The 15,209-nt window shown below is 35.1% G+C and overlaps 1 protein-coding gene across 14 annotated transcripts in view; it reads left to right on the top strand.

The window, feature by feature from the left end:
- BCAS3 (BCAS3 microtubule associated cell migration factor) overlaps window positions 1–15,209 on the top strand; it is a 794,545-nt gene that overhangs the window by 427,884 nt on the left and 351,452 nt on the right. For 12 of the 14 annotated variants that reach the window (XM_031968505.1, XM_023502116.2, XM_023502119.2 and 9 more), the window contains 2 exons: window positions 9,598–9,698; window positions 12,598–12,794. In XM_031968505.1, the coding sequence (XP_031824365.1) occupies window positions 9,598–9,698; window positions 12,598–12,794 (298 nt within the window). Of the gene's footprint in view, window positions 1–9,597; window positions 9,699–12,163; window positions 12,268–12,597; window positions 12,795–15,209 lie in introns of those variants that run through there. The other 2 variants (XM_031968509.1, XM_023502118.2) reach the window with 2 other exon arrangements.

The following is a 15,209-nucleotide window of genomic DNA, read 5'->3' as shown; positions in this document are numbered from 1 at the left end:
ATCTAAGAGGAGGGAAGCATCTCACTGGTATGGCAGGAAAGAGCCAATTGTTAAAATATTTACTAGGATAATCTTATCATTAATAATTGTCTACAGAAGAATTAAATACAGGAAGAAAAGTACTTGGATGCATCCTTTGAAACCAAAATTAATGAAGTACATTGTTCAGAAAGAAAGGGGCTAAAACAATATTATTTTATATGGTCACTTATTAAAGGCTGACCCTCTAGAGGTCCTTCAAAGAATGGTCTTCCAGCAATTCACTTTATTATATTATGCCTATGAACACTTAAGAGTTCAAAATACTGTAAATCTTTTCAGAACTTCCTAGCATGGCAACAGATGCTAAAACTTAAAATTTTCAGTTCAAAGATAAATCAAACTCGGATAACTATATTGTAAGAGCTGTATAAAGATTCTGATTCTCTCCAAGTCAACTTGCTCAACATGTACTATACCATAATCTGAGCAAAGAGGGAAACCCAGGGTGAAAAAAGTTACTTAATGTGTGTATTGTTGAATTAAATGATGAAATAAAATAAAACAAAAAGTACATGATAAATTCCATGTTCTTTTCCAAAGTGTTCTGCTGAACTTCCATTTCCTTCTATTCATTGAAAAAGAAAAATGTTTCAATAGTCTTCTCTTTTTGACATAACTATTTGTAATTCCCCCTCTCCCTCCAAATCTCTCTCACTATTAAAAACCAAGAGGAAGAAAATCCTTTGGAACAAGTGAATGAATTGAATCTGCATGTGGGCCATGCAAAAAAAAAAAAAAAAAAACCAGCATGCATCTTTCTGTACCTTGAGAATGTCTGTTCTCTCTTAGGAGATAAATAATGTGTTCCCTCCTAGATACTTTGAAGATATGGTTAACCAATGCATTAACCATAGTTTTTAAGTCTTTTAAGTTATTTTTCATCGCAATGCTTTAGCCCTTGTATCAGTTTATGTCACCCACTATGCTCTGAAATTGTCTTTTGCCATTTCTTGGTGTGTTAATAATGCATGCAGTCATACATTACCGTTTTTACAGATATTCTTATATTAATAGGAACTCCTTTAGATTCTAGTCCATTTATTTGTCTTTTTTTTTCCTTTAAGGATTCCCTTCAGGATCAGGAAGTTTGTTTGGTTTGCAACTATTCCCTCCCAGTATTATTTTTCATTCTATCACCTTCCCCCTACCTACATGGTTTCCTTTTGTGTCTAATATATTTCTTTACCAAACTGTATATGTATGCTTTACTATTCTTTATCCATTTTAGTTAAGAGTGAGATTTCTCTGATTCTTGGCCCCCATTCTTCAAATCTATATATTCTTTTTTTCACATAGCCTATGAGAAATAGCAAATTCCACCCCTTTCTTCCTCCTTTTTAATATCAATGTCTTCTTCCTTTTGCCTTCCTTTCTCTTTTCTCTCTTAAAATCCTAAGAATAGATTCAATCTAGCTCCATAATATTCATGTTTGCGGGGGGGTGGGGGGGTCGGGTTGGGGTTTTTTTAATTTAACTTTCTCTTCACCTTTTGAAGACATTAAAATTCTGACGGGATATTTGTTTCTTTTCCCATTAGAAAGCTAGCACTATATCAGTATGTGGCTTCTTCTAATTGTTGAGGTTCAGAAGGGACCCCAAAAGATTGGGGTCACAGACCAGTGTCACGAGGTGTCTCAAAAGAATTTGCAGACTTGAACTCATATCCAAGTCAATTCCAATACAATTATTGGAATTGTATCAGCAATTGAAGCCAGCTAAGTTCCAAAAGAACTTCGCAAAGAGCAAGGAGACAAATTTATCCAATTCTTCATGCCACTGATATGTTAATTTTAGACTTAGAAGTAGAACTGAGAACTGGTCTCAGGAATTTGGTTATCACTGACCAGCAGATTATCTATCAGACAGTCAGCAATATTTGTAGGACTATTCTAAGGCCAGTAGACTTCAGAATCATTGAAAGAAGGATTGTCAGAACAATAGCACTCTAAGGTCAAAGGGCCTTAGGAGCACTAATATATCTTCTCTAAAGTCTCAGGGAAAAGTATTATTATATTACTAGACCAGAAGAGTTTTACAAAGTCTTTATAAAAGCTAAAAAAAGGGAGAAAAATTTCAAGATATCTGATATTGATGTAAATGGTAAGATTCTTAGCACAATAACATTCTAAGGGAGAGGAGACCTCGAGATCACGTTGACAGGTTGTTAGAATAGAAGCACCCTAAAGTCAGGAGGCCCTCCTTACTGTTGTTTCGCCTAGAAGCTATGTTCCATCACAATTGCTCCAATATAAAATTTACCTTTCTAAATTTCTCTGGACTTTTGTGTTTGTATTTCACAGTTCTATTCATCTTTTAAATATCAGCAATGCTAGACAATTCTCTCCTATTTCCCTATAGGATTTTACTAAGATTTTTAGAGTAGATTGTTCGTGGTTGTAAACCTCTATCTTTTGCCTTTTTGAACATTATATTCACAGATCTCTTTGCATGTACAAGAGAAGTTAATAGGTCTTGTGTCATCCTGACTGTAGTTCTCGAATCGAGTAGTACTCGAATTGCTTTTTTGTATAATTAATATGGCAACTTTAGATTTGAACATGGCATTCTGTGATGTTTTCTTTGTTCTTTCAGAAATAGATAATTGAGTTTTTTCTGTCTTAACTTTGCCCTCCTGTTTTCATAGACCAGGAAAGTTTCATTTATATTATCTTAAAACATGTCATCCAAACTAAAAAAAAAGTTTTTATTGATGCATTTTTGTGTCTTTATAGTTTTCTCTAAATGTGTTTGCTTCCCAAGGAGTTATCATGTTTATTAATATTAGCATTTTTAAAGACAAATAGAAAAAGTAGAAAGAAAAAAATTAATACAGGAATTTAATAGAGGGGAATATGTATTGTACTCTAATCATATAAAAGGCTCATAATGAAGGGGAAAATAACCCCTTTGAGAAGGAAGAGACCCCACAGAAGAATGTATGAGGAGGCAAAAAAAAAAAGGTTTAAAAAAAGAGGGAAAGAAAGGGGTCAGTTTTGTTTCAATAGTTAGGATTTTTATTAAGAAAAGGAAATATTTTTTAACATATTTAACATGTATTGACCAACCTGCCATGTAGGGGAAGGGGTGTGGGGAAGGAGGGAAAAAGTTGGAACAAAAGGATTTGCTGTCAATGCTGAAAAATTACCTATGCATATATCTTGTAAATAAAAAGCTATTTTAAAAATATGTTTAAAAAGAAAAGAAAATAAAGTATTTCCTTAGCAGAAGGTTCACTGTTTAGTAATCAAAAGACTTGTTCTAATCCAGCTCCATCATTTAAAACCCAATAATCTGATACTAGTACTTAATCTTGCTGGGTTACCGGTTCTTTGTTTAAACCTCACAGCTAATAACAAGGAAGCACAGCAGATACTTGCTTAGGCTTGGAGTCAGAAAGGTGTTCAGATCCAAACTCAGAACCTCTGCCTCCATTTCCTCAGTTGTAAATATATTTTAAAATATCTATCTTGCAGGGTTTTAGGTGTAGATTTATAGTACTAACAATAAAACTAAAATAAATTTAGAACTAATAATCAAAATTCTAAAACTAGGGAAAAGCTGAACAGAATTTGTGAAGGAAGAGGCATTACTTGAGGGGAATGGGGAAAAAATATGTGCCAATAGGATTACCTTAAAATATTTAAGCCAAAATAACTGAAGAGACAATACTGTGTTTACTGGGGAGGATGGGGTAAGAAATCTCAATTTGGGGAAAAATATTATTAGAGGAAAATGGAGGGAAATATAAACCCACCTCTCCTCACTTTAAATATGAATAGATCAAATAAAAAAAAGAAACAGAATGACAGTTTGAATAAGAGAATAGACTTTATAAAAAGAAATCAGTTTTCAGGAAGTCCAGTCTCCACGTATTTTTCAGGTCTGTTTTTGGTACTGTTGAGTTGTGAGAATTGAGGGTTAGAGATCCCTCTGGTTGATGTTGCAGATTCTTTGTGAAAGAATTTGTAAACCCGAAGTTTGTGGCAAAAGGGGATTTATTTACACTAAAAAGACAGCTTTCTTAATGGACAAAGAATCCTGTTAGGATTATTTTTGCAAAGATGGGTTTACACTGAGAAGAAAATATCTTCATCAGTGGGCAGAATTCTTTAGGACTTCTGAAAAGGTTTACACTGAGAAAGACCCAGTGGGTTAAGTCCAGAAGGGTATTTAGTGAAGATTCGGGTTCAGAGTGCCTTTTATTAGTCTTCTGAGGTTTGAGGCTCAGGAGATTAAGGGCTAATTTTTTGATTCAATAGGGCTTGGTCATTATGCCCCAGGCCAAAATGTTGAATGAGATTACTTATCATGATTTTGAGAGTCAGGAAACCCTTCCCCCAAAGATTCCTTTTTTACCCTTCCCCACAAGATTAAAGGGGACACAATTTAATATCTTGAAATTTTCTCCCCCTTTTTTAGTTTTTATAAAATTTTTCCTATTTTCTGTTTTGTGTATTCTGATTTTCATGAAGTCTATTGAGTGCTTGAAGTTTATTTTCTTTCCTGTGTTAGTAACTCTTACCCAAATTAAAATCAGAGACACTCAAGGTAAAAAGAAAAAAAAGAATGCAAATTAAGACAACTGAGATATTTCTCCACACCTCTCCGATTGGCTAAAATGATAGGAAAAGATAATGACGAATGTTGGAGGGGATGCAGGAAAACTGGAATACTAATACATTGCTGGTAGAATTGAGAAACAATCCAACCAATCTGGAGAACTATGCCCAAAATTCTATCAAACTGTGTATACCCTTTGACCCAGCAGTGTTACTACTGGGCTTATATCCTAAAGAAATCTTAAAGGAGGGAGAGGGACCCCCATTTGCAAAAATGTTCGTGGCAGCCCTTTTTGTAGTGGCCAGAAACTGGAAACTGAGTGGATGCCCATCAATTGGAGAATGGCTGAATAAATTATGGTATATGAATGTTATGGAATATTATTGTTCTGTAAGAAACGACCGGCAGGAGGATTCCAGAGAGGCCTAGAGAGACTTAACATGACCTGATGATAAGTGAAGTGAGTAGAACCAGAGTTCATTGTATAAGATTATGTGATGATCAACTCTGATGGACATGGTTCTTTTTAGTGATGAGGTGATTCAATTCCAATGGTTTTGTGATGATGAGAGCCATCTACACCCAGAGAGAGAGGGACTGTGGGGGTTGAGTGTGGATCACAACGTGACATTCTCACTCTTTTTGCTGTTGTTTGCTTGCATTTTGGTTTCTTTTTCAATTTTTTTATCTGATTTTTCTTGTGCAACACAATAATTGTGGAAATATGTACAGAAGAATTGCATATATTTAACCTACATTGGATTACTTGCTGTCTAGGGAAACGGGTGAGAGGAAGGGAGAAAACTTTGAAACACAAAGTTTTTTGCAAGGTGAATGTTGAAAATTATCCACGCATATGTTTTGAAAATAAAAAGCTTTAAGAAAAAGAAAAGGATGTATTACAAAGTCTCAAGAAAGGCCAACTCCCAACAGACAAGGTGTCAGTAGAGGAGTGCAGAGCACAAACTGCAAAACATAAGATTCTATAGACCCTAAAACAAAAGTCCCCATGTTCCTTCTGACCTTTTTTCCCATTGGCTGGGGAATTTCAATTTACCTATAGACTAAATATCTACCCCAGAAACAAAGACTACTAGTCAATAACACACACACACACACACATTAGTGAATTAGATACTTACATGCTAATGAAAAGATTGGGGGATGAGGGGAAGACAGGAGGGAAATGTAAATTTATCTAAAATAATCAAACACCTGCAGGGTTTAACTGTTTTTGTCATTGTAAGTATCAAGTCACAATTAGGTAATAGGTCATTATGAGAGGTGTTCACTCAGTTTGTCCCATTCATTTTCTAAGCCATTCTTATATATATTTTTTTTCTCTAGAGCTTTCATTTCTTTTTTTTTTTTAATCTGCTTCATTACTTCTTTGTTGGTCAACAATAGTTAACACTAATATTTATAAAGTGCCTTTTACATGTCAAACACATACATGTGGAAAATCCATGTTTTGTTTTAACTCACTGCTCATAGTTTTGGTAAATTAATTTTTTCAGGAGAATTATTTATATATATATAAAATGATTTTTTAAAAAAATACTGATTAGGATTTTCTTTGGTTTACTCTTCTTTCCTGCTTTATTTCTTGAATTGTGCTTTATACTTGTTCCAAGTTATACTTTTAGAGAATATTCATCATTGTTTTATTTTTCTCTGTTTTGACCTCCATTTCTTGGATTAGAGCTCCCTGGATCTTTGAAAGTCAGCATGCTAAATCTTCAGGGTCCTCTCCTGCTTCTCAGTACACAGTTTAGGTACTTCATCAACCCTGGATACCTGGCCTCTCCCTCAGTATTTCCACATTATTTGGATCCTTGGGATTCCCACTATCACCAATCTGGGACTTTCTGCCTTGCTTTGGGCTTTTTTAGAGGGCTTCTGAATTTAATTAATGTCTCTAGAAATAAAGCCTTGTAGGCTACAAATATTCCCAACTCATTGTTGGTTTCACTGGAAAGCTGGGCTTCTTTTTTTTTTTTTTTTTTTTTTTTTGCCTTCTTTGGTGCTGGCTTTGCCATTTCCATAGCCTTCTGATTGATTTTTTTGTGTAGCTCTGAGGTAGATGGAGTCAGCTGTTGTAATTTCTCATTGAATTTCTCGATCATTATTTAAAATGGTGTGCATCTCAGGTTTTTGCTAAAGTAGGTACATGGGAACTGACAACATTACCTCCATTCAGTCTTGGCCAAGTCCAGGTTCATTTTTCTTAGCAAATCAAGATAAATATTTTTTCAGGAGGCCACTAAATCATACATACTAATCCCAGTGGACCCACATTTTGGCTTAGAAAACTACAGATCAACATTATCTATGTTATTTTGTATTTTTATTTATTTTGTTCAGTATTTCCCAATTATATTTTAATCAGATTCAGGTGTATTGTGAAAGGCATGTCTAATACTAACTTTGTGGAAATTTTGTGGGACTGGGTTTTTGAGTTTTTGCCACAGTTTTACTGCACTCTAATTCTTCTCACTACAAATGAATTGAATATTTTACATTTTTGCTTCTGTCCTGTATTCTTTTCTCCACATTTCCCTTCTCCCTTTTCTTCTGCCAGTACAAACACTGAGTGTTTGTTATGTGACCTGCAGAAAAATATTTGTGCCTGCCACAAGTAGATTCTAACCTGACAGGGAACAGGGCTTCTGCAAGTTGGGTATACCTGAAGAGCATTGGAAGAGGACAGAATAAAATGAGTACCTCTCCAGAAAGGCAGGAAATAATTAGTCCTCAAATCCAGTTTTGCACTCCATTTGTTGTATCCACATAATGACTGAGGAAGTTGATTTCAGCCTTCTCCACATCTGGCATTGATTTCAAAAGCCCAGCCTAAATGAGCAGACCAGTGTCACATTAGCTAGGCTCTTAGTGTTGTTGTCTATCCTTCATTCTCAAAGAGTTCCATGACATCAGGGAGGGGATGCCATGCAAGTGAATTAGATTGAAATGAGAAAGGGAGAGATGTGCAAGGTCACCTGCCTCACTTTCCCTTCAGGAGCCCCTCTGGGTCCAGTGGCCAGAGAGAGATCAAGACAAGATAGATGGTTTTGGATGCTGTGGGAGACCTTGACCTAAGGTCTTCAACAGTTTTAGTTTGACTGAGACTGCACCCATTCAGTGATTAAGGCTGGGTAGCAATTAAGACAAAGAATCTCCTCTTTCACCTAGTGCATACTTTGATCCATTAGTGTCTCTACTGAGCCTGTATCCCAAAGAAATTATAAAAGAGGGAAAAGGACTCATTTGTGCAAAAAAGATGGAGGAGTTGGCTATTCTTCTCTGGAAACCTGAAAAATACATCCCTCTCAGGCTTGTATTCTGCTATTATACACATGGAAGCTTTATAACTAATACTTCCTGGAGCTCTTCAGTTGAACAGATATACCAGGGATCTTGAGCAAGGTGTTCAAAATTCATATTTGAGACAGTGACATTGTCTTTGATAGATCCCTAAAGATAACAGTGAAAAGAAGTGTGATTTGGGTTTTTTGGTGTGTCTTTGTTTACAACCTTTAGGCTGACTCAAAGTATACCCAAATAGATACCATGACACTTTTTTCGTATTCTTCCTCCCCCCCCCCCCCCCCCCCCCCCCCCCCAAAAAAGAAGCCTTTACCTGGAAAGAAAGTAGGCCCTGTTACTGGGGAATAGATGAACAAATTGTGATATAAAAATGTAATGCAATTTCATGGAAGAAGTGACTAATCTGAAGAATTCAAGGAAATATAAAAATACTTATTTGAACCAAAGTAAAGGAAAAGTGAGCAGAACCAGAAAATGACATATATTCAATAGATAAAGCAATGGAAATAAAAAGAATACTTAAAGTCAGTCAAACCTAAAAACCATTACATTGAATTCCCAATCCCTATATTTATGCCCACCTGCATTTTTGATTTCCTTCACAAGCTAATTGTACAATATTTCAGAGTCTGATTCTTTTTGTACAGCAAAATAACGTTTTGGTCATGTATACTTATTGTGTATCTAATTTATATTTTAATGTACTTAACATCTACTGGTCATCCTGCCATCTAGGGGAGGGGGTGGGGGGGTAAGGGGTGAAAAATTGGAACAAGAGGTTTAGCAATTGTTAATGCTGTAAAGTTACCCATGCATATAACCTGTAAATAAAAGGCTATTAAATTAAAAAAAAAGTCAGTCAAACATTTGGTAATTTTAATGATTATTATTGATTTTAAAAAACAAACTGTAGAGAGACAGAGGAAATTATGGTAATAGGAAAAAAAAGATATTTTATCCCCCAAAACATTCACAAAAATAAGGAAATGTACTTTTATCTATTTTTTTCATCATCCAGGACTTGTACCTTTTTATCAAGAATAATAAAAATGGGAAAAATGCAATTAAGTAAAACTAACCAGCACTTAAAGCAACATGTTTTGTGCAATATTACAGACTCATAGTTTTCATGATCTGCAAAGAGGAGAAGAATGTATATTCCCTTCTTGTTGTCAATGAAACTATATCATATTAATTATGTAGTGTTTGTTTTTAATTTTATTTTTGGTCTTTACATTTACTTTCTATGCTGGTCATTGTATACATTATTTTCTTGGTTCTTCTTACTTCAACTTGCTTCACATTTAGACATCATATTTGTCTTCTCAAGCTTCCTTGTTATGGTCTAGTAATATTTCATCACATTTATATGTCATGATTTGTTTAGTCATTTCACGATTCATGGGGATTTGTGTTTTTTACAAGTAAATGTTTTATGCTAGAGGTAGCATGATCATCTGAATAATAGTGATGACTTTACAAAAATTCTACTAAACTTTCAAGGATTTTTGTGCCTTGAGAACTTGTTCTTTTATATCCTTTTTCTTAAAGAGCATCATTTTAGTCAGAGCTGTGGTAATCCAAACCTAAGTTCCCCCCCACCCCCCAACCCTTTTTGTTCTAAATGACTTGTGTTTTTTTTTTGTTGTTGTTGTTGTTTTTACATAGTAGTTCCTCCTGGAAGTCCTGGACCCATTACACGTCATGAATCCTATGACAGTTTAGCCTCAGACCACAGTGGACAAGAGGATGAAGAATGGCTTTCCCAGGTAGGAACCCAGGAGAGGAAGTATAAACTCTGAGGTGTTAATGGAAGGGAAAAAGGAAACCCATTATCCTCTTTGCTTTGTTTACAGGATTCAAGGGATAGCAAGAGCAGAAGCTTCCATTAAGTCTATTTAAAATGTTCATATATTAGCAGAATGTCTCTCAAATTAAAGCTATCTCACTATTATTTAGTAGTTTGCAATAGTTTCCTCACAATGGAGCTTAAATATGCATATCTTATAAACAACTAATATTTATATCCCCCGAGGAGTTTGGATTTCAGATGGGCTTTTTAAAATGCCCTTTCATTAGGGTTAAAGTAAATGAGACAGAGTTGACCTTAAAAGAAAACAGTGAAGCTATTATTCGAGATTTATTTGAGATTGATTCTGTTGGACCAAATTTCCTACAGCTTGGGCTGCAAGTGCACCATCCTTCTCTTCACAAGGTCCCAGTCTTGCGCAGCTCCCTTGTCTTCCCCATTTCCAGAGGCCAATGAGTCTGGGCAGTCACAATCCCATCTGATTCCTCTTCCCTGGACAAATGAAGTTGTATTCATCACTTGAAGCTTTGAAGTCAAATGATCTTGGTGTGTTTTTAAAGTTTTATTACAAATGTCACTATTTTGTCTGCCATGGGGCAGTTAGGAGGTGGGCTCAGATTGCCAATCCAGCGGCGGCCCCCTCCTCCCCACTTCCCACCTGCGTCCTCAGTGCTGAGGCACATTGGGGAACATGGATGACATATCAGGGAGTTTATCCAGGAGAAGGTGGGAAATTTGGGAATAGGGGAAGCATGGATAGTTGCTTGGGTAATGATATGCCTGTGTCCCAGGGATTACAGGGTGGGACAAAGGGTTTTTCTTCTGGAATATAGCCAAAGTTCTACTTTCACCCATCACCACCTTGGGTTAAGGCCACAATGTCTGGATGACTTTTAAATTTAAAATGTTGTCCCCACTTACAGAATGCTGTGAAAAAATGCTGCCCTTCACTTCAACTTTTCAATTAGAACAGGGGGTAATGTGTGCTGTCAGTGTGAAGTCTGTACAATATGTTTGTCCTGCACACAACAGGAGAATGAATAGGAACATCTGGCCATTGCCTCTGTGAAATTGCACAGGCATCTGTTTACCTCTTGGCTCTGTGACACTGACGGTTTCCAGCTTCAAATGTACAGAATGCTGTATCTGTGCCCTAATTTACCTCACTGCCTATAAGCAGCTAGAATCTGAAATTTCTATAGCTAGTCTGAGTTGCATCTTAAGATCAATAGGTATATGGATATTTCAAGGCAATCTTCTCTTTTTCCCCTTCAGAACACATAATCCTAGAACTACCCTCTTCTTTGCAATTACCTTTTTCCAAGATTTGAATTACTTTATACATAGAAACATAACTTTAGTAAAGAAACTAAAGGCAGCAGTGTGGTGCATCATTTTTTACCATTTTATTAAATGCAGAAAATTAGTCTCATTTGGTGTGCTTAGAAGTTTATATAATAATTACAGGACATTAAGACATGCCTCTTCAGCTCTGATCTCCATGTAATTCACTTGGGTTCTAGGCATCCTGTTTGTGAAATCTTGGAATGCCATATATCTGTTTTCTGATTTTGTCTTTTAAAAAAAATGTTTTTTTTTTTCTGATGTTTTGAATTTTTTTTAAACACCCATGATAATAACAAGTGTTTTGATTTTGTGATGCTGGGGAGGAATTCTATTCTCATTCTCCAATTTCAGTTTCATATTGTATTGTTTGCATGTTAGCTCATTCTACTGGTGCAGAACAACAACTCATCTGCAATTTAGAGTCTTTGAGGTTTGGATGGACCAGGTAGTTAAGTGACCTGTCCAAGGTCAAATAGCTAGTATATGACAAAAGCAGGACCAGATTCCAAGAGTGGCTCTCTTCACTATGAATTGCTGCCTTTCAACAAGTGTTAAGCGTGTGTTTTTCTTTTTTCATTTAAAGTATATGATTCATGAAACATATTGGTATTTCCTGTCTTTATAGTACAATGACAACAGGCAAAGGTACATGTTATTGAAGTCTCTCTTTTTTTCTCTCTCTCTGTCTTAAAAACTTTGGAGTACTTTTTTAAGGAATTTTTTTTCTTTTTTTCTTTAGCATTATTTTATTTTCCCTATACAAGTAAACGTAATTTTCAATATTCATTTTTGTAAAACTTGGTGGTCTAAATTTTTCTCCCTTCCTCCCTTACTGTCCCTCTCCTCAAGATAGCAAGCAGTCAGATATAAGGTTAAACATGTGAAATCTAAAAAAGAAATTGTTCATAACAATTTTTCTGAAATACAGCTAAATCTTATTTAAAAAGTAGCTCTTGAAGGTTGGGGAGGTGGGACATGATAGCAGTAGAAAAAGCCTAGTAACATTTGATGATATGGTTTTTGATACTGGTTTCAAGTATTAAGAATTATTTCAGATCTTTTCTTTTCCTTGGATAGTTCAAGAACAGCTTCAAGTTTATCATGAGCTTGGTCCTCAGGGAAGGAATTACTTTTAATCTGTGGATTGATAGGTGTAGGATTCATTGCATGCCCACAAAGTGGTAAGTACTGTATGGAAGGTAGGAAAGACTTAGCCCTTAAGGAGAACAAAAGGCAGGCTGCAGTTCCTCCTTTCTAATATTTTTTTGGGGAGTGGGGTATTATCATTTATATGTCTATTTATTTATGTGAAAGTCAGAGAAGGGTTGTGGTATGGATGCCTCTTTGAACCATACTCAGAATCATCGTTCAGTGCCTCTTGCACTCCCACTTGACTAAGATAGGCCTCCTGGAGGAAATAGGTTTAGAGTAGAGAGTGGGAGGTGGTTTGATGAGTGGCAAAGGCATATGCAGGGATATAGTTTAATTATCTTAGGCTTGTTCTGTTCCAGGTTGAAATTGTGACTCACACTGGACCCCATAGACGTCTGTGGATGGGTCCCCAGTTCCAATTCAAAACCATTCACCCTTCCGGCCAAACCACAGTTATATCATCAAGTTCCTCTGTGCTGCAATCTCATGGTCCAAGTGACACTCCCCAGCCCCTTTTGGATTTTGATACTGATGACCTGGATCTCAATAGCCTCAGGTAAGAGGAACTTAGGGAGTGGCATGAAGAACCAAGTAAATATTGTGGGCTCAGTTCCTAAATATAATTATAGTTTTTTTGGAAAAGAATTTAACACTTTAAAAGTTATTTTGGATTACCAGAAATTGTGCATCACAGTGTGGTTTAACGAAAGGACACTGAAAGGAACACTAGATTTGGAGTCAGAAGACTTGGTTCAAATATTAGTTCTTCCACAATGTCCTATAAGTTTTGGAATGAGATTATCTGGTTCAGCCCTCTCATTTTATAGAAGAGGAGAACCTGAAATCTGAGAAGGGGAATATCCTTGTCTAAAGTTCCTCACATAATAAGTAATAGAGTTGGGAACTGGACTGAGGGTCTCTGATTTCACACCTGTTTACCTGTTATGTCCATAACATGTCGGGTAGCTATAAAGGACTCTACTATAAATGTCACCTATTAGTAAATATTGACATGTAAAAAGATCAAATCTGTCTTTCTTACAGTCATTCCTGAATAAAGTCAACTTTCTTATTAACCCCAGTTGTTTCTTCACTAATAATTCTCCTCTTTCCTTTAAAACTGTTCTTCCTGAGTCATAATCTCCTAATTACCAAAGATAGTGGTCTGTCCTTAATCTTCATTCTACTTAACCTTTCTGCAACTTTTGAGACTGCTGAGCATCCCTTGTTCTCTCTTCTTCTTTCTGACTTCTTTGACATAATTCTTTTGGCTTTCCTCCTACCTGTCCAACTCTTTCTCAGTCACTCTCAGTTTTTCATAGCCATCCTACCTCTAGAAATCACAAATTTGTGATTACAGCCAAAGTAGTAATTAAGAGAAAATGTAAATCTCTAAATACTTGTAGCATTATAAAAGAGAAGAAGTGGATCAATGAATTGGACATGCAGTTTTACAAACTAGAAGATGAATAAATTAAGAATCCCCTATTAAATGCTGAAATAGAAATACTGAAAATCAAAGGAGAGTTTAATAAAATTTAAAGTTAAACCACAAAACAATGAAACTAATAAAACTAGGTGCTGGTTTGAAACCATTGGTTAATATGATTTAAAAAGAAACAAGAAAACCAAATTATCAGTTTTAAAAATGAAAAGGATAAATGTAACACATATGAAGATAAAATTAAAGCTATTAGGAGCTATTTTGCCCAATTATATGCCAATAAAACTGAAAATCTAAGGGGAATGGATGAATATTTACAAAATTATATATATCTTATGCATGTTATAAAACATATCTGTCTTATTTTTATCATATAAGCATGTATCTATCATATGTTGGGGTTTGTAGACAATGTGATAGGATAGTGAGAAAATCCTAGGAAATTCACCAAAAAAACTACTTGAAATAATTAACAACTTTAGCAAAGCTACGGCACGTAAAATAAATCCACATAAAACATCACAAAACCCTATAGGAAGAGATAGAAAAATTTGATTTAATTTAACTACAGAGAGTATAAAATGTGTGAGAGTCCATATTCTTTTCTTTGCTTTTTATAGACTAAGTAGTGGTATTTCTGAGTCAATGGTTATCACGGTTTCAAAGCCCTTTGGTCATAGTTTCAAATTACTCCAGAATAGTTGAACCAGTTCACAACTCAACCAGCAGCATCTTAGTGTCCCATTTTTCCATATTCCCTCCAACATTTGACCTTTTGTTTTTCTGTTGTGTTAACCAATTTGATAGATGTGAGTTGATAACTCAGAATTGTTTTAATTTGCATTTCTTTAATTAATAATGATTTAGAGTATTTTTTCATATTACTATAGATAGTTTTGATTCCTTCTTCTGAAAATTAGCTGTTCATGTCCTTTGATTATTTATCAACTGGGGAATGGCTCTTATTTTTATAATTTGATTCAGTTTTATCATGCCTTTTCTTAATTGCATTTCCACAAAAGCCATCAATATTGTCTGGAATGAACGCATTCTATATTTCCACCTGTTACAATTCTTTTCTTCTTTAACTTTAATGATTGCCAAAATTCTTGCATCAAGTTGGCCATTAGAATTTTTTAAAAATTGAATTAATCATCTAGTTTCTCCTATTATTGTTATCACTAGGTAATTAAAAAAAAAGTTATTTTCAAATCCAAAATCTTTCTCCCTCCATTCCTCTCCCATTCTTGAAATGACAAGAAATATAACACTCATTACACTTATGAAATCTTGCTAAACATTTCTACATTAGCCATGTTTTTGAGGAGTTTTGGCGCAGGACAGAGAATTGTGGGAACCCCTTTTGGTTGGCACAAGTCCAACATGAAAGAATTCACAAACCCGAAAAGTTAGACTGGAAAAAAGAAGTTCATTTTCTGAATCTTGGTATAGAATAACATAAAAGTCTTATCTAATTTAAAGTCATTTTAACCAGTGTGTTTTTTTTTTTAATTTAATTCATGTTTA

The sequence above is a fragment of the Sarcophilus harrisii genome, chromosome 4 (genome assembly GCF_902635505.1).
Source record: "Sarcophilus harrisii chromosome 4, mSarHar1.11, whole genome shotgun sequence".
NCBI classification, from domain to species: domain Eukaryota; kingdom Metazoa; phylum Chordata; class Mammalia; order Dasyuromorphia; family Dasyuridae; genus Sarcophilus; species Sarcophilus harrisii.
This window is presented reverse-complemented; position numbering and strand designations above follow the sequence as displayed.